General features: G+C 31.6%; 1 protein-coding gene and 1 long non-coding RNA gene across 3 annotated transcripts; one reads left to right on the top strand and one right to left on the bottom strand.

Annotated features, from left to right (window-relative positions):
• Nucleotides 1-5,700: 5,700 nt before the first annotated feature.
• On the top strand, nucleotides 5,701-7,532 carry LOC108451684 (ankyrin repeat-containing protein BDA1-like). Its single transcript, XM_053029068.1, has 2 exons — nucleotides 5,701-6,386; nucleotides 6,516-7,532. The coding sequence occupies exons 1-2, from the start codon at nucleotides 5,769-5,771 to the stop codon at nucleotides 6,615-6,617; spliced, it is 720 nt and encodes a 239-aa protein (XP_052885028.1). The 5' UTR covers nucleotides 5,701-5,768; the 3' UTR covers nucleotides 6,618-7,532.
• Nucleotides 7,533-14,159: 6,627 nt separating this feature from the next.
• Nucleotides 14,160-18,796, bottom strand: LOC128293338 (uncharacterized). Of its 2 annotated transcripts, XR_008283518.1 has the most exons (7): nucleotides 18,375-18,796; nucleotides 17,413-17,617; nucleotides 17,099-17,209; nucleotides 16,497-16,578; nucleotides 16,329-16,393; nucleotides 16,134-16,211; nucleotides 14,160-14,238 (listed from the first exon to the last, which is right to left on the bottom strand). It is a non-coding gene; the product is annotated as an uncharacterized LOC128293338 (long non-coding RNA). The 2 variants fall into 2 exon arrangements; XR_008283517.1 differs by having other exon boundaries at nucleotides 17,099-17,617.
• Between the last annotated feature and the right edge of the window lie 8,083 nt (nucleotides 18,797-26,879).

The following is a 26,879-nucleotide window of genomic DNA, read 5'->3' as shown; positions in this document are numbered from 1 at the left end:
TTATCATGGAACATTTACCTAACCTATTATCATGGAACACTTACCTAACCTATTATCAATTTGTATCAATTTGCACCATAAATTATGGATATCAAGTGTACATTTTGTCTACAACAACATGATGGCTGGCCACTTCATGTAAAATGGGAGGTTTGTCATGCAAATCCTCCTATTTTGCACTCCTATTTATTTGGCCACTTCAATTTAGCCTATAGCATTTTCAAACATTTTCACATAGGTCCTATTTCATAATTTCACCCCCTTTTTCTTATGGAACAAAAATTAACTAAAATTGCCGGGTTCTATCTTAAGCTTGGGCTTTCTAGAGGCCCACTAACATAATTAAACCTATGCCAACAGTCACAGGATTCCCGAAAATTGGGGCGTTACATGACTGCCTATATGTATGAATGCCTATATCTATCTTTTGGACTTTACACTTAACTGTCCTATCTCTATTCTACCTTGGCTATTCATTGCTTTTTATGTTACAGGTGCAGTTTCATGAACTTTTCTAGATATACAAGGTGCTTAAAGTGTAAAGCAGAGGGTCCAAAGAGGGTTGTTACGGATGATGTTCAAATGAAGAAAGAGGATTGGAACTACCCAGGGTAAGTTTCTTTTTGGTTTATATTGTTAAAAAGCCTTTTTGTTCTTCAAGAATATCCATCTTCAGTATAATTCTATTAAATAGAATTTGTACTACAGTCCCATATTTTATGATCTGCTAGATGATTTGGCTACATTCATGCTTGTCCTATTGTTGCAAACTTAGTCTCATGCATATCGTATTAGCATAGATTGTAATAAAACACAATATAAAGTAATGGAAAAAAAACAAAGAAATACCATGATGCCTAAGAAATGTATAAAATATATTAATGAGGATTAGCTAGATAGAAATGCCATCAAGAAGTATGCTGCTTGTGTTGATCATTTGTGATTTGAACTTATTTTTAATGATATGGTGCAGACTGAAAGATCTATGATATGTGAGGTAAATACCACTTCTTAGCACTAGTTAACATTGTATACATTTGATTAATTAGTTTTAAAATATATTTGTATAAAGTATTTTAACTTTTTACTAATTTAAATAATTTTTTATTTTTATATTTGTAAAAGGAATTAGTTATAAAGTAAATAAAAATAGAATTTAGTTTGGTTCAGATGATTATAGTTTTCTAACTTATAAACAAGTGAATCAAATTGAAATCAATTTATTTGAATAAATTGAAATTAAATTGAAATAACCAATAAAATGGTCAAATTATAGTTTTCTCCTCTATCATGCTAAAATTTAATATTTAATCATTATACTTTAATTTGACATAATTTAATTTAATTGTTATTTGTTAGTTCAATCAGTTAGTATTGTTGACTCTATCAAAATGCTGATTTGAATTTTATTAGTAGAATTTATATATTTTAAAATATAAATTTTAGAATTTTAACCATAATAGTTAATATTGTTAATTGACTATTGAATTAATTGATTAAATTATATCAAATTAGTTGAATGAGGTCTTTGTCATAATCATTATTGTTAATTTGATGTTTGGTTGTTCCATTTTTTGATGTACCATTTTTGCTCATCCGAGAAAAAAAGGATAAAAGGATACTATTTCTTAGGTTGCTTTCATTTTTTTTCTTTTCGCTTCTTTTTCTCCTACTTGTTGTATGTGCAGGCACATGAAACCACTAAAACTCCATCTCACTTGAAACTTTTTTTCTACTTTCAAGGAACATTGGCACCCGTGTTTTAGTTCTCTTCACATAGTCATTGGATTTCAGCTTGCAAGTGGCACAATACGTCTCTTCTTCATTTACTATCTTCATCTTATGATGGGAAAGTAATGTTGTGGGATTTAAGAACAACGGTATCGTTTTGTATTCTCTACATTCTCATAATTTAACTGTATATTATTTTTCTGGATATCGTTTTGATGATTACTTTTTGTGTGGAAATAGCTCTTATATGTTTTGACTGGTGGCAAATGGAATAGGAAAAACCAACTACACTAGATTGCGGTCCAAGAACAATTTGTAGAAGGCACATAATGACTATCTCCTACCTCTACGAATGCTTGTGGGAGGCATTGCAGTAGCGAATAAGGATGATATTGATCAACATGCAGTTGACGCCGTATGTACTCTGAATTCGAATTCAGGTGTGACTTTTAGATATTTTATGTGCAAAAAAGTATTAGAGTGCCTTATGTTTGTATGTTAGTTAAGCAGATTATGGATAGAACCTACAGTAGGATCAACTAATTAGTTGATCAAAAACTACACTCTGTTTTGTAATCATCTACTTGCATATTTGCTAATACTTATTAATAATCTCGTGTCAACTAATTATTCTATTTTTTATTTAATTGTTTTGTTTCAATATTTTATTTTTTTGAGTTGAAAGAAGAAAAACACAAATTGCAATTTTGACTTAGTTAATCAATTTAAATAATCAATGTTGATATTTCACATGGGAATGGATATTCAAATATTTTATTTTACATGGTTATGATTTAAGTCCTTATTTCATTTAAGTAACTTCATTATAGTATCTTATTTTACTAATATCTTTATATTTAATCTAATTTTTATTATTTATTTTAGTTTTGATTCTAAATTTTTATTTTTATTTTAATATTTAAGATAACTTGAGTTCTAAATTTTGGATTTTAATTGTGTTATTAATTTATTATTTTAAATTCTAAATTTAAATTCATTAATTTTGTATTTAGTTTTAAAGTTAAAATTTTAATAGAAAATTTAATTTGATAATGAATTTTAATAGAAAATTTTTATATTTATATCATGGATATTATTCTTCTCAATATTTTGATAATGAATTTTAAAATTTTTTATATTTTTCATGACCTTTATAATATTTTATTTTTAAAATTTCATGAGCTTTAGCGGTGTTTTTGGAAAAAGTGCCGCTGAAGGTCATGTTCTTTAGCGGCGTTTGTGGGGAAAGCGCCACTAAAAGTCATGTTCTTTAGCGGCGTTTGTGGGAAAAGTGCCGCTAAAGAACGACCTTTAGCGGCGTTTGTGGAGAAAGCACCGTTAAAGGTCATGTTCTTTAGCAGCATTTTTTCAAATAAACTCCGCAAACTTTAGCGGTGTTATCTATAACGACGTTTTTTGCGGCGCTTGTAAAAACGCCGCCAATAGTTTTAGCGGCACTGAAAATGCCGCTAAAAGTCAATTTTGCTGCAGTGATGTCACGCTTTATGAATGTTTTAACATATTGGCACTTTTGATCAAATGGTTAAATACTAGTGATTTTGTCTTTGAGTCTTGGATTCAGTTCCTCTCCTACTTACATTTGTATTTTTATTTTATGTTATTTCAAGCTTTGCCTTTATTTTTAATTATTGTTTTAATATGTTAGCTTCTTTGATCATATGGTTAAATAATAAAGATTTTATCTTTACGTCTTAGGTTTGCTTCCTTTTCTAAGCATGTTTATATTTTTTATTTCATGTTGTTTCAAGCATTTTTTAATTAATGTTTTTAATTAAAAATATATTATTTTCAAGTTTTTTATTTTTAATTCATTTTTAATTAATAACTCTTTTATTTAAAAATCAAATAATTATTGCCAAATATCATTGTTTTTAGTAAATATAATTTTATGTATAATATTTATTTTTCAATCTATATCATGAGTGTAGTAAATTTTAGAATTATATATTTTTGTATGTGTATTTAAAATAATTATATGAAATAGTTCACATGTAAACATAATGATATTTAAAATAATTAATTGAAATATTTCACATATAAAAACATTTGAAATATCATACCCACAACGTAGATGAAAAAACAATGATATTTAAAGTATTTTATATATAAAAATAATAATGATATTTGAAATAATTATTTGATTTTATAGTATTAGAAATCACCATACCCACAATATAGGCGGAGAAAATAAATATTTGACATACAATTATTATATATAAAGAGGAATTGAATCAGGGCTCAGATAAAATTACTGTTATTTAACCATTTAACTAAATGAGCTAATATGTTAAAATCAGTAATTAAAAATAAAAGCAAAGCTTGAACCAACATTGAAAAAAAAAAAAAAGAAAACAAATGTGAATAGAAGAATAATCGAATCCAAGACTAAGGGACAAAACTACTAACATTAAACTATATAATCAAATGAGCTGATATATTAAAAAGGTCAAAAAGCGCGTCTTGTAAAACACGTTTTCATCTTCTCTTTCTAAAATCAACATATTTCCCCAAGTATCACATAAATTGACCCATTTCTTAATTTTCTTTAAAATTATCATTTTCATCAAATTTGGCCCACTCATATAATATACCTAAATTATGATAATAAGAATTAATAATTAAAATGATAAATCCAACTTGATATATATAAGAGATTGGGTAATCCTTGAATTTATTCTAGTTTATTACTTTATAAGAGAGTAGAGAGGTGTTTCTATGAAGATTTTCATCGTAGCCATCACTTTGAATCATTCTTTACTTGAAATGAAGCAATTAGGACAGATTCTTTACAATCAATTATTTTGCAATTTACGTTACGTTGCATGGTGATGGCTATATAAGTGGACGTCACTCTTCTAATTTCAACATCATTTGCAATACTACTTCCTTATTGAATCTTAGAGACTTCTTCAATTGCTTCCAAGACTAAGGGACAAAACTACTAACATTAAACTATATAATCAAATGAGCTGATATATTAAAAAGGTCAAAAAGCGCGTCTTGTAAAACACGTTTTCATCTTCTCTTTCTAAAATCAACATATTTCCCCAAGTATCACATAAATTGACCCATTTCTTAATTTTCTTTAAAATTATCATTTTCATCAAATTTGGCCCACTCATATAATATACCTAAATTATGATAATAAGAATTAATAATTAAAATGATAAATCCAACTTGATATATATAAGAGATTGGGTAATCCTTGAATTTATTCTAGTTTATTACTTTATAAGAGAGTAGAGAGGTGTTTCTATGAAGATTTTCATCGTAGCCATCACTTTGAATCATTCTTTACTTGAAATGAAGCAATTAGGACAGATTCTTTACAATCAATTATTTTGCAATTTACGTTACGTTGCATGGGGATGGCTATATAAGTGGACGTCACTCTTCTAATTTCAACATCATTTGCAATACTACTTCCTTATTGAATCTTAGAGACTTCTTCAATTGCTTCCAAGACTAAGGGACAAAACTACTAACATTAAACTATATAATCAAATGAGCTGATATATTAAAAAGGTCAAAAAGCGCGTCTTGTAAAACACGTTTTCATCTTCTCTTTCTAAAATCAACATATTTCCCCAAGTATCACATAAATTGACCCATTTCTTAATTTTCTTTAAAATTATCATTTTCATCAAATTTGGCCCACTCATATAATATACCTAAATTATGATAATAAAATTAATAATTAAAATGATAAATCCAACTTGATATATATAAGAGATTGGGTAATCCTTGAATTTATTCTAGTTTATTACTTTATAAGAGAGTAGAGAGGTGTTTCTATGAAGATTTTCATCGTAGCCATCACTTTGAATCATTCTTTACTTGAAATGAAGCAATTAGGACAGATTCTTTACAATCAATTATTTTGCAATTTACGTTACGTTGCATGGGGATGGCTATATAAGTGGACGTCACTCTTCTAATTTCAACATCATTTGCAATACTACTTCCTTATTGAATCTTAGAGACTTCTTCAATTGCTTCCCATCAAATATACATATATGGTGGAGATGGTTCCATGGTTGAGAGAAGCAGCTGAAACAGGAAAGATTGATGGCTTGCGCGTTCTAATTCTAGAAGATCCATACATATTTGAACGCATTGATGAGATTCCTTTCACAGATACTCCACTTCATATAGCAGCAGAGGAAGGGCAAATTGAGTTTGCAATGGAGATGATGAACTTGAAGCCTTCTTTTGCTAGGAAGCTAAACCCAGACGGGTTTAGCCCCATGAACTTGGCGGTGGAAAATGGGAAGACCGAGCTAATGCTTCGACTGTTGCAGACCGATAAAGACTTGGTTCGTGTCAAAGGAACGGAAGGGATGACTCCTTTCCACTGCGTAGTTACAATGGGAAACTCTGAGTCTCAGCTTTTAGTCGAGGTTCTTCAAGCTTGCCCTAAATGCATCCAAGATGTGACGGTTCGGAATGAGACTGCGCTGCATCTGGCTCCGATTAAGAACCATATGAAAGCTTTTAACATCCTAATTGGATGGCTTCAAAGGAGCACTGGTAATCATAGTAGTATCTTGGACTTTGAAAAGAAAATAGTGAATTGGACAGACAAGGATAACAACACTGTGTTGCATATTGCGGCTAAAAAAGGACAATATGAGGTACATGCAATTCTAATATCCGTTGCTATAGCTAAATAGTGGTTGCAATGCATGCAACTGTAGTATGTGTATATTAATCCTTACTTATCTGGTTGCGTTAAGGTGCATTCCCTTTGATCAATGACGCAGGCACTAAAACTGTTGTTAGATTCACAACTTTGGTTATACGTAAAAACTAAGAACTCGGAAGTCGGAAGGTTTGACACCTCTACAAATCATAGAAAAGGCTGAAAGACGAAGGATGGACATCAACATGAGTGGCAAAGATGATGATGATGATGATGATGATGCCAACTTGCCAAGATTAAGCAGTTGAAAAAGAAAGTGAACTTTTTCAGAAGAATAAAAGTACTTGCAGATCGCATGCACAACAACATGTCGTTGGAGGTGATGCTGGTGGTTATGGCTGTAGTTTTAACAGCAACCCACCAATCATCGTTAAGCCCACCGGTTCATCTCCCAACACCACCACCACCACCACCACCACCATCTCAAACATAACTGTTACCAATCACTTCTTCCCTGACAACAACAATAATACCATTTTAAAATTTATTTACGGTTTGGAATTGAAAAAACCCGGTACGACGTCATGAATCCGCAGTGGTTCGGTTTGTTTTGTTTCTTGAACTTCACCGCCTTTGCCTTTCAATTTTTCTAATGGCATTCCTCCTCTTAAAATTCCGTCCATTCGTAATCCTTTTGATCCCGCTTTATTTGTTGGTCATCTCCTACTTCTGCTCCATGACAATCTTATCGCCATCCACTCCTTGGTCACTATGGAACCTTTGTCTCCTCGTTATTTTTGAAATCCTCCCATTTTTTACACTACTTGTACTATTGTATGTGATGCACAAATCTATTCTGCAAGTGAAAGCTGAAATCCAGTATCGGATGCAGATGCATAATGTTATTCACAAGGACGACAATGTTGGCATCATTTGACGCTTTGCGCGTTCGGGGTGTTTGTTTTGCCATACATACTTGATACCATCTCTTAATTTCTTTTTTCACAAATATTTGATTTTACACACATATAAATGGTGATGCTTCCTGTATTAATAAAAAAAATGGATGAAAAGATAATGGATTACATCTTAACCCATTTTATCAATGGATTTTTCATTTATTTGGCTTGTGAATAAATACTTATTATATATTTTTAATTGAATTTATTGGTTTTTATTTTTATGTTTATTTTATAGTTTATTTTAGGTATTTATGGAATATATTAGAATTGATTTATATTTAATTCACGGAAAATTATTTGATACACCGCCAATGAAATTTTGACTCTACAATCAAGTTGAGGGGTTGACAAGTGTATTATAATGTGTAGTAAAATAAATACATAAATAATTAGTTATATAAATAAATGTGATGCTTATATCTCAACTTGCTTGTGGAGTCTAATTACCCTTAATTCATAAACTAATGCAATCGTAAACTAACTAAAAATTCGACAAAGGCAAGTGCACTTATCAATTAATAGTATAGCTACGGTGAATAAAGATATAGTTCCTACGAAGACTAAAAGTAATAGTAATTACTGTCTTTCTATTATTTAACAGACAAATTGAAGTGATTGATTAAAAATTAAAATTAACTAATTAAATTAACTGAAGAGCACAACAAAGAACAAATCAGGAAAATAAACGATTAACAACCAAGAAGCGAAACAATACCCAGAAAAGAATTTACCTGGACTTTATCTGTCATTATCAATCTAAATTACGAAATTTCTTCACTTAGTATCTTGATTCGTAGAAATCTCAAAATTATGCTAATATATCTCTTCAAGACTAAGAACAACTGACTCTAGGTTGATTAATTGAAGTTTCTTTCTAATTAAAACCCCTATTGTCACATTAACTCAATCTATGGATCGCCCTATTAGATTTAACTCTAATCCGGTAGATTTATGTTGTCATATTTCTAGGGTTGCATGCAACTCTACTCAATTACGCTAGATCTACTCTTAAATAGGGTTTATTTCTCATCTGATTTAAGTACATCAAACATGTATTAATAGTCTAAAAATATCAAACCAAGAATTAAACATACATAATTGAGAACAAGATCCAAGTATTTATTGCGTAAAAATAGAAATCAAATAACATAATCCATTCTAGGGTTCATCTCCCTAGGTATTTGGAATATTAGTTCATGATAGCAAATAAAAACATCTCAAAGATAGTATAACCACAAAAAAAAAAAGAAATTCATAATAATCTCCAAAGAAATAAAAAGGAAATCTTCAATCTTGATGGAAATCTACTTCAGAATCCACTTCAATGGTGTTTTTCGAGTTGTTTTCTTGAGTATTCTATGATGAGTCCCTCCTCTCTTCTTATTTTTGTCATATAAATGTCTTAAAATGCCCAAAAAACCTAAAAATTACGTTTCTCCACTGTTTGGAGTGCAAATTGCAATTTTGACACGGTCTGACACACGCCCGTGTGGCAGCCCGTATGGCTTACACGACCGTGTGCCCGTTGTACCTCACTCTGATTTTTTTAATTTTTCCTCGTTTTTTGCTCCTTTTGGTCCCAAATGCTATCCTAAGTATAGAAACATGAATTTAAAGGATTAGAAGCATACAATTCACCATTTTACATTGATTAATCATCTAAAAATGCATTAAGAATGAGATTAAAACATGTTACTTTTGGCACTTATCAAATATTCCCACACTTAAGCGTTTGCTTGTCCTCAAGCAAAATCCTCAACCCACATTCAAATTAACTTTTCTTAAGTTGTCATTTTCATCAATAATGTTTCTAGATAATTCGCAAGCAATCATGCATTGGAAATTCAACCAAAAGGACACTAAAAATTCAAGCAGTCCAAACCGAAATTTTTAAGGCCTAAAAATATAGGTGTCTCCCCTTATCTAAATAATTACCTTAACTTCAAAATCAACAAGAATTGACATCCTCACTCAAGATCACTCAAGGCACTTAAAGTGTTTAAGGTTCAAATATTGTGCACTCAATAGTTGAACGAGAAATACTATTACCATGGGCTTGCTTAAACATCAAAGCTCCACCACTATAAAACGAGATGACACACCAATCAAGAGGTCTTTACAAGGTTGTAATGGGGCTTTGGTTAAGGGAATGGAAAAAGGCAAAAAAGTTGGTTATAATCGAGAATCGAGTTGATAAGTTACTAAACTAGAAAAAAAAATCAATTGCTGAATTAAAAGAAATTACATCAACAAGAATAATCACAAATGGAACTAAGCTTTTCAACATAATATGAAACTAATTATTCAAGCTAAATCAAATATTTTTTGATTTATATTTTTTCTTTTTTGATATATTTTTAAACAAAATAAAATTCAACAATTCAAATAATGAAACATAGTTAGGGAACTAATTAAATCAAATCTAAGTACTTAACATAGTTAGGCAACAACCTAAAATATTAATTTATGAAAAACAACTTATCATGCTTAACTCTCTCGTGTCTTAAAGTATAAATCAACCAATTCACAAACATCCACAAATAAACCCCAAAACAAAATCAATAACAACTCCAAATAAAAAGAAATTACTTCAATGTTAAGTACGAAAAGATTACTTAAACACAAACAATAATTCAGGGCTATATTGCATAAACATATAAAATCCTCCCCACACTTAAGATGTACATTGCCCTCAATATACAAATAGATATAATCACATAATAAACACAATATCATAAGGGATTGAGAGAACTGAAACTGCCCTAAATTGGAATGAAATTGCTAGAATAGTGAAAACCAGAATCGTGGGCAATTTATATTTGAGACTAGTTTCAAAAACATTAAGCGGATCTTAATTTCAAATTCTATATCTCAAGATATAAATACTTTAGTGACTATCACACAAGTGGACAGTTTTGATATGAGCACATAAGTAAATAGTGGAATTATAGTTAATGCTACATGTAGCCATGTCATACTAAAAGCTAAAGATTCTATAATATATATACATAAAGGATGAGGTATGGAGAGGAGGAGGAGGACGAAAAAAATAGCAGATGAATTTGAAATGTCATGAAATGGTTATAAGTGATATAATGATTAATACATGTGAGAATGTTTAAACGAATTGATAAAATAATAAGTAAATAATTATTAATGGATGTGATTTTGGTATCTTGGCTAAAATTTTATGAAGAATTAAGTTGATTGGCAGAAATTAGAAAAAAATAAGAAATATGCATAAAGTGGGTGAACTACTTTAGAAAGTACAAGTACTCCAGTGGACTTATTTGTAAAACTTTAAAAATTGTGTTAATTTATAAAATTTGTTGTCTTTGATTGAATATCATGTTTTAATGAGCTCATTTAACTCATAAATGGTTCTATCATAAATTCAATTATTACTAAAACGAGTAAAATGATTTTCAATAGTAAAATAATAATATAAATCAATTTGAAATTTCTGTAGTTGTTTCGGCAACGAATGTGACATCCCGGTACCTTGATCCGATGATTGGGTCAGGTATGAGGGTGTTATAGACATGCTATAGGATTAGTGTATAAGATTATACTTCAGTTTATGCCGATGAGGCATGGAGCGCAAATTTATACTTTGGTTTATATTGATGAGGCACAAAATGCAAATTTATACTTTGGACATGCCGATGAGGCACTGGATACTAGATATATTGGTGTGATGGTTGGATGATTCGTGTATCCATCTTGAGTCCATGTCCGATTAATAATGTTTATGAAACATATACCATGCTATGTGATTTTTTTATATGAAATGCTAATATTGAATGATGAATTTGGTATGTTAGTGATTGAGTAACAAAAAATGGCATGTGAAAGATCATGCGAATCGAATAAAATAAGCCTTAAGGGTCAATATGGATATAAAGCGAATCAGAGGATTTTAGATGGAAATGAGAAAATGAAATGAACTTGGCGACATGTTATAATGCATATACAATGTGATATAATTGTAAATAAGATTACATGTTCATATATGTTATACTTAATGAAATGTGGTATGAGATTTTACACATGAGACATGAAAATGCAAATTGATTTGGTTGATAGTTGAATTAAATATTGACTGTACTGATTTATTGGTTCTATTGATTATTGATTTAAATCATGAAAGCACCAAGAAGTGGAACAATCTGTTTTTCAGTAGTGTTGAAAATGACGGTCTTGGAACCCCATTTCTAATGTTCGAGTCTGTAAATATTATTATTTTAATATTTACATGATTATCATAAAATTTAATCAAAGTTTCACCCCTTAATTTTGTTAATTGGATAGTTAATTATGGTACAGTGACTAAATTATAAATGTGGTAAAAGTTAATCACTAAGAATTTTTAATTACTTGAGGACCAATTAAGCAATTTGTCCATTTTTAAATGGATGTTCAGTGGTGGATATTGGTTGGAGTCATTTTTCCTTTCATCTTCCTTCTCTACTAATTCTTTAAGAAAGAAAAAAGGTTTTAAGCTTTCAAATAATCAACCTCAAATTGGTAAGCAAGTTTAAGTCCTTTTCTTGTAAATTTTATGTTTTTGATGTCCCAGTAGCTTAATTTAGGTAGCTCATGTACTATTTTGAAAAAAATGTTAAAATTTCTAAAAGTTACCATTGATGAATTTTTGATGAAATTGGTACTAAATTGTTAGATTTTAAGCTTAGAAGCGAAAAATGACTAGTTTGTAAAATTTAATTACTAGTTTTTTAACAAAGGGAGTATAGGTATAAATTTTAAAACTGATCTGAAATTTTTGTAATTGAGATTGATTTCAAAATCGAAGCTCAAATTTGAAAGTTATGGCAAATTTAGTTTTTAGGACTAAATTGAATAAAATGTAAAATTTTAGGAAACATTTGAAAAATGAAATTGAACTGATACATGATTATAATAGGATGAAATAAGAGGGTTAGAATTGATAAATCAAATTGAATTATTGTTTAGATCGAGAATTGAATCAAATTGAAGATAATCGGGGAAAAAGGAAAAATTATTTATTAGTCCTTAAAGAGTGTTCGTTTGTTTTTTGCTAGGTAAGTTCATATGGTATGATTTTATTTAAATTGTTATATACTTGAATTATGAATTTGTGTATATTTCATAATAATTTGAATTGTTTGGAACTTGGTACAAAAGGTGAGATATGGACTAAATTCTAAAGAAATGATAAATTGAATATGATGAATAGTAATTTGAGATATCTAATGAATTAAGAGCTTATTATGACTGATTGAATGATATTGGCATGAATTTTATTGATTATTAAGATAGAGGGCTAAATTGAATAGAATTGAAAATAGTGTAACTCAGTGAAATTGGCTTGTAATCAATATGAATCATGATATGTTATGTATGAAATAATATTTTGATTCATGAATTGATGGTATTGAAATTGATAGAATAGGAATCGAAATTAAAATGAAATTGGATTATTGCTTACCCTATTAATTGTTTAGGCAAAGCCAAATATCGTTGCCATGTCATAGATAGTTTGAGTATCGATTATTTCAACTATATGTCGATGAGTGTTGTGCGCATTTTTCTTTCGAACGTTCTGATGAGTGTTGGCACAATTATTATTATTTCGGTTAAACCGATAAGCGTTCGGTGCAATTTATTTATTTTGAACATTTTGATGAGGTAATGGGTGCCAAATCAGTGTGCTGGTCAGATTCGTGTGTCCGTTCGAGTCTGAGTCAGGTTAATACAGGTATAAAATATAAATTTGATAATGGTATATCAATGAAAATTTTGAATTAGTCGATTTATTAGATTTTAATTGAATTGATATTGTGAAATAATGCTTAAAATAAGAGTTATAAAATATGAATTTTGATAGTACACAAAAGATTATGCAGACCAGATATCCAAGTCCAGAGATTGATATGAGAACCTAAAGAATTAATTGATTCGCTTCGCTTCAAAAATTGACATGAATTTGATATTGAATTGATTAAATGTTGATTTATTATATGAATGGCATTGAAATATCAAATATAAGTGAATTGAAATGTTATATGTTTAAATTACTATATGATACGATATAGGTTGAACTCACCTTGTTGTTATATGGTTGCCTTGTTTAGGCAAACTTGTCAAGCGAGTAGCCTATCATGTTAAATTGTAAATCGAGGTGAGTTATTGTTTAATGCCTATGACTTACTAACCATTCAATATGCTTACCCCGTTGTTTTTCCTTTTCCTATAGATTGTCGACACTACAGCAAAACTGACTTTTAGCTGCGTTTTTTTAGGCCTTTAGCTGCGCTTTCAAGTGCCACTAAAACTATTTGCGGCGTTTTTCCAAGCGCCGCTAAAAACGCCGCTAAAGGTATGAAATTAAAAAAATTATAAAATATTATAAAAATCGTGAAAAATATAAAAATTTAAAATTCATTATCAAAATATTGAATGATATAAATATAAAAATTTTCTATTAAAATTTTAACTTTAAAACTAATTACAAAATTAATGAATTTAAATTTACAATTTAAAATAATAAATTAATAACACAATTAAAATTTAAAAGTTAGAACTCAAGTTATCTTAAATATTAAAATAAAAATAAAATTTAGAATCAAAACTAAAATAAATAATAAAAACTAGATTAAATATAAAAATATCAATAAAATAAGACATTATAATGAAGTTACTTAAATGAAATAAGGAAATGCATTAGATTTGACGACCTTTTCTCTCCACTCTTTTCGACGAGCTCTTATTTCCCACATTGCTGTTAATTTCATTTGAGCCGACAGTGCTTCTTCACTTTCTCCTTACTTCTTCATGCGTCTCCATACCCGAATTGCATTTGTGCGCTTCCTTTTGATATTGTGATGCTAACTTCTTAGCCTCGAGTAAAAAAAACATTTATGTAAAAATTATAACAATTAAGCATTAGTGACATACAATTAACGATTAAAATAAAATAAAACATATATGTAACAAATAAATTGTTGGTCAGAAAAAGTTGTAAAAAATGAAAAAAGGCATTTGCAATCAATCTTAAAATTAGAGGTGATCTAAAAGGCATAGAAAATCAAATGTAAAATTTCTTTGTATTAAGTTACTTTGTCCCATTTTCCAATAAATACATCCATCCATGATAAAGAAACAGGAAACTGACCTGTAAAGGAAGCATTGCTCAGTCATGCATTAATTAAAGATAGAACCATAAAATTAGCTTAATTCTGCTGGGTAAAATTGCCAAAGATCAGATAATTAACATTTCCAAATACCCAATTGCCATCTTTAATAAAAATGGAAACTTGGAACTTTGCAGGGCAAGTAGCATAGAGAATGCTAATACAAAGCAACAAAAATAATAGAAAGAAAGGCTAACAACAGCTTGCCATACATGTAAAGGCTAACAACAGCTTGCCATACATGTAAGCATTCATAAAACAGCCATGAGTTTTAACTTTCAATAAATAGCTGCATAACTACCAAGCAAAACCCCATAGCCAAGGAAATGCATAAAAAAACATGACACCTGGGACAAGTGGCTTTGGCAAAAAAAGAAAAAAAGAAAATGCAAAACAAAGGAACTAATAGCATAACAAGGGACAAAGAATTGATTGGCACTACTATCATCTAAAAATTCAAAATGAAAGACATAAATGTAGAAGTTCGACATTGAAGGACATAAATACCAATGTTAAAGAAACTGGACCACAGGTTAAACCAGTTGGTTTGATTGTTTCTTATTTTATTTTTTATGTTTAAACATTAATTTAATGTTCCTGTCTATGTGCTAAACATGCATTTGCATTTTGCCTACCTTCTTTTCACAGCTTTAATCATCTTATTCATCTGCATTTTATTTCGAAAAAGAAAATGATTGATTAAAAAGTGTTGAATATAGCATCTGGGCCTGCATAATAATCTTACACGAAACAATGGGAGAATTATGTGATAACAGCAGCTCCAAGGTTCACTATAATCTATCAGATATATAAAGACTGTTCTTCTGCATATGGTTTCATTCTGTAGAAATTTTATATTGGTTTTCCCTACTACTATTCTCCTTTCCCTACTACTTTTTCAATATCTAGTTCTCCCTCTTTGGAAGTAAAAGCCCAATTCTTTTAGAACCAAAAAAAAAATAAAAGGAAGATTGATGGAGCTAACTTAAAAGATTAAATTGGGTGAGGAAAATCAGTGGCTAAGGCAATATTAATGTCCTATGACTTGTAGAATGAAAAGCAACGAGGTAAAATAAAAAGTTAATCGGAATAAAAACAATAACTTTTTATTGAGGCAAAGCCTATCTCAACCAACAAATATAATTAATGGCATTTACCTTAATGGCATGGTCTTTAATTTAAGAAAAAGGGAAAAAAAATAATTGGTTTTTTACCTGTTCAATAACTATGGTCAAATATTATGAACGTTGCTTTCTTATATCACTAAATATGAACCTAGGAAATACCACTTTGCCAACCTAGTGCTTATTGACAACTGATGCAAAATATGGACTATACAAGAAACCATGCTATCCCTCCACTGTACTATTCACCAAGGATCAATGAAAGCGAGACAAACCTTTGCTAATTAAAAACTATTTAATTTGGAGATTTTATTTTCTATCATTCAATAATGAACTTCCAAATGTGCACCCAAAACCAAGATATATTTGATATTATGAGAGACCCTATATAACAACATTGTAGGAATAACAAAGAAGGTAAGAATAATTAGGAATAGTCAGAAAAAGCAATCAGAGAAATACTTGATCAAATCCTTACTAAGAAGAGAGTTTCAGATGACCTATCATATGGATGCAACTTTGAAGCACCGTGAAGAGTAGCCTGATTCAAAGCATCCTGAAAATTCAAAAATTGCTTTTAACCTTAAAGTAAGTTGATTGAAGCAAAAGAATCTGTCTTTTTAGTGAACCTTTTACAATGAATAATGTAACATTAATATTGTGTTAAACAAACCTCTGGTGGTTTTCCAATACAATATCCATCTGGATAAAGATTCAAGGTGAATGAAATTTCATGGTCTGCAAAAACAAGAAATAACCAACGCAGTCACAAATCAAACATTATCAATTATCTAGAGAGGGAAAAATAAAAACAAAACATAATACTAGTCTTGACTCTAACCTTTAGGAACACAAAGCACTTCTTCAGAAACAAATGGTTGAGACACCTCAGGAACATGCTCAACGCCTTCAATGATATTACCCTAGATCAACAAACAATTCAAATAATCAGACAAAATCACAGAAAGGAAAATAGATACATATTAATTTCTATTCTATATCCCTTCTTCTCTCAGCCACGAACTATGAATCATAGAGAAAACTCGTACTAGAAACAGAATTATACAAGTTTTATGAAGGTTGCAAACTCAAAACTAAAACAAAACCCCTAACTACAGTATCTATTACACCAAAACCATAAAGGCTAAAATAAGGGCAAGATAATGTTTTATGAAATCAAGCCTATATTTTTAGCTTAAGACTTAACTGGTATATTTTTAAAATAAACAAAACATTAAAAATCCAACACTTCAATCTCCCCTAACTTCTAACAGCAACCAATAATTAAAATTCCACTTAAATACAATTATAGATATTTAAAAAAGGAAACTGGGAGGATATGTTAAATGAAACAAAAACCAAAATTTCTCCTTTTTTTTTAATTTAACAGCAATAATTTTTATCATCAATTTACCTGTGAAATTGGTTCATTACAGAATTTACCTGGAGCTTTCTAGGCCATCAGCTCTCTTCAGAATTGTCAGGGACAACATCAACCGAAGCCTCCAATTGAAGACAAGGCTTCGGCTTGAACCTAGTACTGGTTTTTGAAACCTTAAACGAAACACCCATGTAAAAAAAAGAAAGAAAAAGAAACTTGTATGCTCTATCAGAATTAAAGCATGAGAATTTGAGGTTTTATGCTTTTTGTTTGGATCAAGAAAAAGATCAGAAATATGGAGACAATTAAGAACCCAGATAGAAATTATCTAGTAAAGAGAGGAGAAAAGCTAGCAAAATCGAACGAAATTTTTTACCTGGTCTTTAATCAGATATCTAATGAGACAGCAAGCAGTTACCTATCTTGTCACTAATACTAGCCGATTCTTTATCAAGTACATTTCCTTCAACTGAACCTGCAGCTTTGGTCTTGAAACTTAACCTTTGACATCTTCCATTTCCAGGAAAAGTATGACAAATTTTGGAGGGTGTATTTGCAGATACGGCACTTGAACGATTCAACTGCATACCAAAAGAAAAAGAAAAGAAATTGAAGAACAATGGTATTAATAAAAAAACCATCGAACTCAAGCTTTGTATCAATCTGTGTAATCAAAGAGTCTACTCTAGAATTCAAATTGCAGCTCTCCTAACCTTAAGACCATTGAAAACAGAATTAACCATGGAAAACGTAGAGGATAAAAAATAAAGTATCATTTGCACTCTGAATTTGACAAATTTTTTATTTCAGTTTTTGAAGTAAATAGTTGAGCCAATCACAAATTATATGCACGACATAGAATCCAAATTTAAAGGATCGAATTATGAAATTTGTCATTTTTAGAAAAATCGTGTAGAGAAAAATAAGGATCAAATTCAAGGAATAAATAAAACAACCGCCTATGAACATCCAAGAAACTTCATTGTACAAACAACAAAAAGTCAAATTCAGAAATTGCAGTTAAACAAGAGAAAAGGCAGCAGGTTCTAAGAAACAAAGCAGAGAAATGGAGAACCAGACTTCAGATTGGGACCTGAAGAACCAGAAATCTAGGTTTTCAAGCAAGGAAGTTTTATCTGGTGGTGAGAGATTATGCAGAAAAGAAGTGGAGATTTTGATGGGGAACCTGGGGATTTTTTCAGCCAAAAAAGTGAAGAATAGTTGAATGAATCATACGATTGTAAGGAGATTTCGAGGTTGTTTGAACAAGATCCAAGCTTGGAAGAAGTGAAGCAAGCTTTTGATGTTTTTGATGTGAATAAAGAGAAGAAAGCATACCTTTTCACTTCCCTCTTTATTTTCTTTATCTATCACCTCCTCTTCCTCCGTTTTCTCGTCATTTAGGGTTTCCATAGCCATAGAAATCACCGGTAAAATTAAAAGGAAACTGATCCGTCTCTTTGATGACCCTTACTTCAAGCACCAACCCAAGATTCTGCTCTTACTACCACCGAAAGGGGGTCAACCAAAGCCAGGTTGAAGTAGAAGATCTTTCTTTTATGGCCGACTTCTTCCGGCAATTAGTGGAGGAAGCAGTCAGGACAAGCTCCAAGCTACAGACTTCTGGCAATTAGTGTAGGTGTATTGACTTGGTGTTGCTAGAAATGGGAGATTTGGGGGGAAATTTTGAGAGTTATTTGGGGGATTTAGGGACTAACGAGCGGGTAATAAAAAATTGGTGACTTTTTTTGCGGCGTTTTCATGGCGTTTTAAGGTAAAACGCCACTATTGATTAATTTTAAATTTTTTATTTTTAACATATTTTTATTTTCTCTTTTGGAATTTTTTTAATTTTGAATATTGAACTTTTAATTGAAATATGGACTAAAATATTAAATATTAAATTTTAAGTTTTTATTTTTAATTTTTATTTTTAAATTTTAATTTTTAATTTTTAATTTTTATTTTTGAGTTTATTTTTATTTCGGTTTAATGTGTAATTGTGGACGTGAAATTCTAATTGTGGTTTAAATGTATGGTTGAAACTTTAATTTTGCTTTAATCATCCACATTTAAAAAATAAATACATCAATATATTTTATATTGAATAAATATAAATATTTATGTATCCATGCAATATATAAATATAAAATGATGTTATATCAATAATTGTGTAAAAGAAAATGAAAAACGTGGAGACACAAATGTATATTTTAAAAAGAAAATGAGTTACAATTAAAAAACGTGGAGACACAAATGAGTGCAGAGAATTTTCGTTCATATAAATAAATATATATTTTAATTAATCAATATAGATAAATATTAAAATAGTATAAACAAAAACTATTAATAAAATTTAAAGTTAAATTTATCATTTAAAACATTTTCCACAAAATATCCCTTCAATCCATTAAACAATATAACACCTTATTAATATATAAAAATATTTTTTATCAAAATCAAGATATCTATTATTGATAACAATAATTAATTATAGGGTTTAGGATTTAATTATTAAATATGATTCACTTGAGATTAACATACTATATACCCATGGCCATTAAACCTTAAACCATAAAACCCTAAACTATAGACCTTAAACCTTAAATATTAAACCGTAAACTAAAAATAAATTTAATCAATATTAAGTATTGCTTCCATAATTTATTATGAACATAAGCTTTACATTAATATATATGTATATACACGTCAACATCCATGTGATGTTTTTTGGGGTTTAGGGTTTTAAAAGTTATAGTTTAGTGTTTAGGGTTTTAGGGTTTAAGGGTTTAGTATTTTAGGGGTTATAGATTAGTGTTCATGATTTTTTTAGGGTTTAAGGGCTTTAGGGGTTATATGACTTTTAGCAGCATTTTATCAAAAGCGCCGCTATTGCTCTGACTTTTAGTGGCGTTTTACCAAAAGCGCCGCTATTGCTCTGACTTTTAGCGGCGTTTTACCAAAAGCGCCGCTATTGCTCTGACTTTTAGCGGCGTTTTACCAAAAGCGCCGCTATTGCTCCGACTTTTAGTGGCATTTTACCAAAAGCGCCGCTATTGCTCCTACTTTTAGTGGCGTTTTATCTGAAGCGCCGCTATTGCTCCCACTTTTAGCGGCGTTTTACCAAAAGCGCCGCTATTACTCTGACTTTTAGCGGCGTTTTACCAAAAGCGCCGCTATTGGTCTATTTTTAGCGGCGTTTTAACAAAAAGCGCCGCTATTACTCTATTTTTAGCGGCGTGTTAACAAAAACGCCGCTATTGCTCTGTGTTTTACAATTTTTGCGGCGTTTTTTGATAAAACGCCGCTAAAACCCTATTTTCCTGTAGTGCGACTTGCGAAATGTGTCAAGTGGATCGTTGGGAAGCTTACACTATCTCGTTATAGATTTGGTAATCTTTCAAACATTCTAAAGTCTGGTTATGTGGTATTTACACATGTGCTAATATATGTGTTTATGTAACGCCCCCACGCCCGAAACCATCGCCGGAGTCGAGCTTGAGGGGTTACCGAACATAATTTATCAAATTAAGAACTTCAAATCATTTGTTTCTACATTCACGACTTTCTAACTACCCGCGTCACAGATTACAAGAAAAATCATATCTCGAGTTACGAAACTCGAAATCAAGATCTGTAAATTTTACCTAAATCTAGACTCATATATCTATTTACTAATTTTTTTCTAGAATTTTTGGTTAGGCCAATTAGTACAGTTTATTAGTTAAATTCTCCCCTATTTCAGAGTTCGACTACTCTGACATCTGTGTATTACGAATCAGATATCTCTCTATACAGAATTTCAATGACTACGAGGTTTGTTTTTATTAAAACTAGACTCAATAAGGAATCTGTAAATATAAAGAACAACTTCTAATTATTTTTTTAAAATTTATTATGAATTTTTAAATTCAGAATAGGGGATCCAGAAATCACTCTGGTCCTGTTTCACAAAAGTTTAAATATCTCATAAAATATAATTTATATGTTTGTTTTGTTCAATCCATATGAAAATAGACTCATTAAGCTTCAATTTCATAACTTACTCATTATTTAGTTCCATTTTATACTATTTTTAGTGAGTTTTCAAATTCATGTCATTCTTTGAGCAATATTACATTTTTAAGGCAAGTTTCATCTTTCCATGAATTTTTATGAACTAGACAACCTATTAAACTTCCATAATATCAAACATGATCTAAATTAGCCATCAGCATGACTTATCAATATCAAACATTTTCTCAACCAAACATGGCCATATCATAAAATTATTTACACAAAATAAGTATATTGCTATACATGCCATACTTAAGTTTTACAAGCCATTTACCCGGATGAAAGTCCTTTGGATAGTGTGATCGAACCTTCGACCCGTCCGATTCGAGCTGGCTTGTTCAAAACTACAGTAAATAAAGAGGAGGAGTAAGCATAAATGCTTAGTAAGTTCATATGTAAATAACAAGTAACATAACAATACAAATATACCAAACAACTTTAGCATGGTATCACCAAAACATATATCACATTTCTAAACATCATTCATCATCTTACCACCTTATCGTTGTTGTATCTAATTTCAACCCGAGGGTTAAGAACATACCTATCCAAAGTGTCCATTTCACAACACTTACCAAAACGTCACTTCCATCTTAAGTGTTCTTCCATTTCACTAGAAATTTCACCCGTTGAACACATCGGAATACAACTCGGATACACGGATAATTTGCAGATAAGTGCCTCATATGTAATCAAGAAATCATGTAACCCGCCCCTAAGTGAACTCGAACTCAACTCAACAAGCTCGGGCGTTCGCATCCATAAGTGAACTCGGACTCAACTCAACGAGTTCGGATGCCTAGTTACATTTCACGAACTCAGACTCAACTCAACGAGTTCAGACATTCGCATCCATAAGTGAACTCGGACTCAACTCAACGAGTTCGGATGCTCAACCATCCTAGTGACATGTCACTTGTATCCTAATCTATTCCTAAGGTTCAAATGGGCTTTCTTTTCCTCGATCTCACATCTTTGCCGTCTTCCACGGAATATCAGAACCGATACTCGATGATAGTTCATACTCATCCAGTAATTCACATAATTACATATTATTCAACAATAACCACAAAGCATAATATTTCATGATAATAATCAGCATCATATCATATAAACAACATTAAATTGCTTAAAATGACAATTATGTTACTACATTTACACATGAACTTACCTTGGTACCAAAATATAAAGATTTTGCAATTTAGTCCACAATCTTTTCTTTTCCTCGATCGCGACTTGAATCTCGTTTCTCTTGATTATGGAGCTTGGAAGCTTGAAACAAACCCTAGCTATGGAGAACCCTTGAAATTTCGGCCTAATGAAGAAGATGGACAAAATTGGCTTTTAATTTTGTTTTTAATTCATTTTAATAACTAAATGAACAAAATACCCTTACTACTAAACTTTCCAAAATTCCTTCCATGTCCTAATTTTGTCCATGAACTTAAAATTGGTCAAATTGCTATTTAAGACCTCCTCATTAATATTCCAAAACAATTTCATACTAAAAACTTCTAGAATGCAAGTTTTGCAGCTTATTCGATTTAGTCCCTACTTTCAATTTAAGCACTTTAGGCATAGAATTTCATCATGAAATTTTCACACAATCATGCAATCATATCATAATCATCAAAATAATTATAAAATAATTATTTCTATCTCGGATTTGTGGTCACGAAACCACTATTCCGATTAAGCCCTAATTCAGGATATTACAACTCTCCCCCCCTTTTAAGGATTTTCGTCCTCGAAAATCTTACCGGTAAGCAAGTGTGGATATTGGTTTCTCATTGTTTCTTCAGGTTCCCATGTAGTCTCTTCTACCCCATGCTTTTGCCACAACACTTTCACAAGTGCAACACTTTTATTTCTTAGTTGTTTGACTTCTCGAGCTAAAATCTTAATCGGTTCTTCTTCATAAGTCATATCCGATCGTAGTTTAACTTCTGTCGGTGAAATTATATGTGAAGGATCCGAACGATACCGGCGTAACATAGATACATGAAACACATCATGAATCTTCTCTAATTCGAGTGGTAACGCTAGCCGATATGCTACTGGTCCAACCTTTTCAATTATTTCATACGGTCCAATAAAACGCGGACTTAACTTGCCCTTTCATCCAAATCTAAGGACTTTCTTCCATGGAGACACTTTCAAAAATACCTTATCACCAACTTGAAACTCCATTTCTTTTCGTTTCAAATCCGCATAAGATTTCATCTATCTCAAGCGACTTTCAAACAATCTCGAATCACTTTCACCTTTTCTTGGTTTCTTTTATTAAATCAACTCCATAAATCGACTTTCCTTGAGTTCGGTCCAATACAATGGCGTCCGGCATTTACGACCATATAATGCTTCATAAGGTGCCATCTTCAAACTTGTCGATAACTATTATTATAAGCAAATTCTACCAATGGTAAGTACCTTTCCCAACTATCTTGAAATTCCAATACGCAACATCTGAGCATGTCTTCAAGAATCTGAATTACTCTCTCGATTTTCCATCGGTTTGTGGATGAAAGGCGGTCTTGAAATTTAACTTTGTACCTAATGCCTCTTGCAACTTTTGCCAAAACCGTGAGCTAAACCTCGGATCTCTATCCGAAATGATTGACAAAGGTATCCTATGAAGTCTAACAATCTCGGATATACAATTCAGCCAACTTATTAAGAGAATAATCATGCGTCTTCGGAATAAAATGAGCCGATTTAGTCGATCATCAACTATTGCCCATATGGCATTTTTCTTCCCTGGAGTTAACGGCAACCCTGATGTAAAATCCATAGTAATTCGATCCCATTTCCATTCAGGAACCATAATAGGCTGAAGTAATCCCGAAGGTACCTGGTGTTCAGCTTTCACTTGTTGACAAACTAAGCACTTTGATACAAACTCGGAAATATCTCTTTTCATTCCACTCCACCAGTACATTTTCTTTAAGTCATTATACATCTTCGTACTGCTCGGATGAACCGCCAAACAACTATTATGTGCTTCATGAAAAATCTTTTGAATCAACTCATCATTTTTCGGTACACAAATCCGATTTTTAAACATCAAACAACCATCAGAATCGATTCTGAAATCTGATCCCATATCAGCTTCACACTATTTTCTTTTGGCTAGCAAATCTTGATCATTTTTCTGAGCTTCAAAAATCTCTTGTAAAAACATCGGTCTTGCTCTTAACTCTGCTAGAATCGAACCGTCATCTGACATTTTCAACTGAGTGTTCATAACTCTCAAAGCAAACAACAACTTTCTGCTTAAAGCATCGGCAACCACATTCGTTTTTCCGGATGATAATCAATAACAAGCTCGTAATCTTTCAATAACTCTAACCATCTTCATTGTCTCAAATTCAAGTCTTTTGTGACATCAAGTATTTAAGACTTTTGTGATCGGTATATACTCGGCACTTTTCACCATACAAATAATGTCGCCAAATCTTCAAAGCAAACACCATTGCGACCAATTCCAAATCGTGAGTAGGATAATTCCTCTCATGAGGTTTTAAGCGCCTCAAAGCATAAGCCACCACTTTTCCTTCTTGCATGAGGACACACCCAAACCATTTAGAGAAGCATCACTATACACCACAAATTCTTTACGATTCGGGTTGTATCAACACTTTGGTGCTTGATTAATAACTTTTCATTTCTTGAAACTCTGTTGACATTCTTCCGTCCATTCAAATTTAACATCCTTTCGAGTAGTCTAGTCATAGGAGCAGCAATTATAGAAAATTCATTTATGAACCGCCGATAATACCAGCTAGCCCCAAGAAACTCCTAACTTCGATTACATTTTTGGTGGTTTCCAATCAACAATGGCTGAAATTTTACTAGGATCAACCCGTATACCATCACGAAACAATATAACCCAAAATCCAACTTCCGGAGCCAAAATTCACTTTTACTAAACTTAGCATACAGTGCTTATCTCTCAAAGTTTGCAAAACTATCCTCAAATGCTCGGCATGCTCTGTCTCATCTTTTGAATAAATTAAAATATCATCTATAAACACCACAACAAATCTGTCCGGTATGGCGAAATATGCGATTCATTAAGTCCATAAACACACAGCAGAGCATTAAATCAACCCGAATGGCATAACTAAAATCCATAATGACCGTACCTTGTTCTAAAAGCGGTTTAGGCACATCGACTCTTTCACTCGCGGTGATAATACCCGGATCTCAAGTCAATCTTTGAAAACCATGTCGCTCCTTTTAGGTGATCAAACAAATCATCAATTCTCGGCAATGGATACTTGTTTTGATTGTCACCTTGTTTAACTACCGATAATCAACACATAATCTCATAGAACCATCCTTCTTTTCACAAATAACACGGAGCACCCCAAGGTGAAAACTCGGTCTCACAAAGCCTTTATCAGTCAACTCTTGCAAGCTGCGACTTTAATTCTTTCAACTCTGTTGGTGCCATTCTATATGGAGCAATCGAGATCGGAGTCGTTCGTTATCAAATCTATACCAAATTCTACTTCCCTGACTGGAGGCAAACCCGGTAATTCTTCTGGAAATACGTCCGCAAATTCACACACAACCGGCACTGATTCAACTTTCTTTTCAACTTATTTTGTATTAATTACATACGCCAAATAAGCTTCATAACCTTTTCTCAAATATCTCTGAGCCAACATCGAAGAAATCATACTAAATATTGCCTTTGATTTGTCTGGTTCAACCCGCAAGATTTCACCACTTTCACATTTTAATTCCATAACCTTTTCTTTGCAATTTACTATAACATCATGCAATGTCAACCAATCCATACCCAAAATAACATCAAATTCATCAAACGGCAACAACATCAAGTCGGCCGGAAAATAATGACCCCGAATCATTAAAGGGCATTTCTTGCTTACTTTATCAACTATCACGTATTTTCCTAGTGGATTCGACACTCTAATCATAAATTCTGTGTTCTCAACAGGTATATTCATACTAGACACCAGTTTCATGCATACATATGAATGAGTAGAACCGGGATCAATCAAAGTAATAATATTAGTATCATAAAGAGAAAATGTACCGGTAATCACATCGGGTGAGGAAGCATCTTCACGCGCTTTAATAGCATAAGTTCTAGCTAGAGCTCTTCCTTCAGATCTAACTGTTGCATCTCTGGCTACATTCTTCTTGCTTGTTTCACTTCCACTTTTCTCGGATACCTTCCCTCGAGTCGCACCACTAGATTTTACATTCGAAATTTTCTTTCTCGGCTCCCCTCGGCGTCTCTAATAAAATGATCCGGAGAACCACATCGAAAACATTCATTTGCTCTGCACGGACCAAAATGATTTCTACCACACGGCACTTTCGGGTTTAACAAATCTCGTATTTCCACACTAGCCGTAGAAGTAGTCCGAGATTTAGGACCCACATTCGCTTCTTAAAATTTCCATATGATTGCCCAATTTGAAACTTGGGAGCGAGGATTCATATTTCTTGACTTTTCGGGTTCTTTGTGAAGGTGCATTACTTATTGGTTTTTCTTCCAATTTCGTGTTTGATTCTACCTTTTCTTTTCCTTGATGGTTCTTGACTTACAAGCTCGATCAACTAGTACTATCATTTCTTTCAGTTCAAGGATCCGAAAAATACCTTAATGTCTTCGTTGAGCCCGTCTTCAAATCGTCGGCACATCTTGGCTTCAGGAACATATTCCACAGCATACTTACTCATTCGAACAAACTCTCTTTCATATTCGAGAGGCTGTCATATTACCTTGCTTCACTCAAGAAACTCTTTACA

The sequence above is a fragment of the Gossypium arboreum genome, chromosome 5 (genome assembly GCF_025698485.1).
Source record: "Gossypium arboreum isolate Shixiya-1 chromosome 5, ASM2569848v2, whole genome shotgun sequence".
NCBI lineage: Eukaryota > Viridiplantae > Streptophyta > Magnoliopsida > Malvales > Malvaceae > Gossypium > Gossypium arboreum.
The sequence above is the reverse complement of the archived record's forward strand: the minus strand, read 5'-3'. Positions and strand labels throughout refer to the sequence as shown.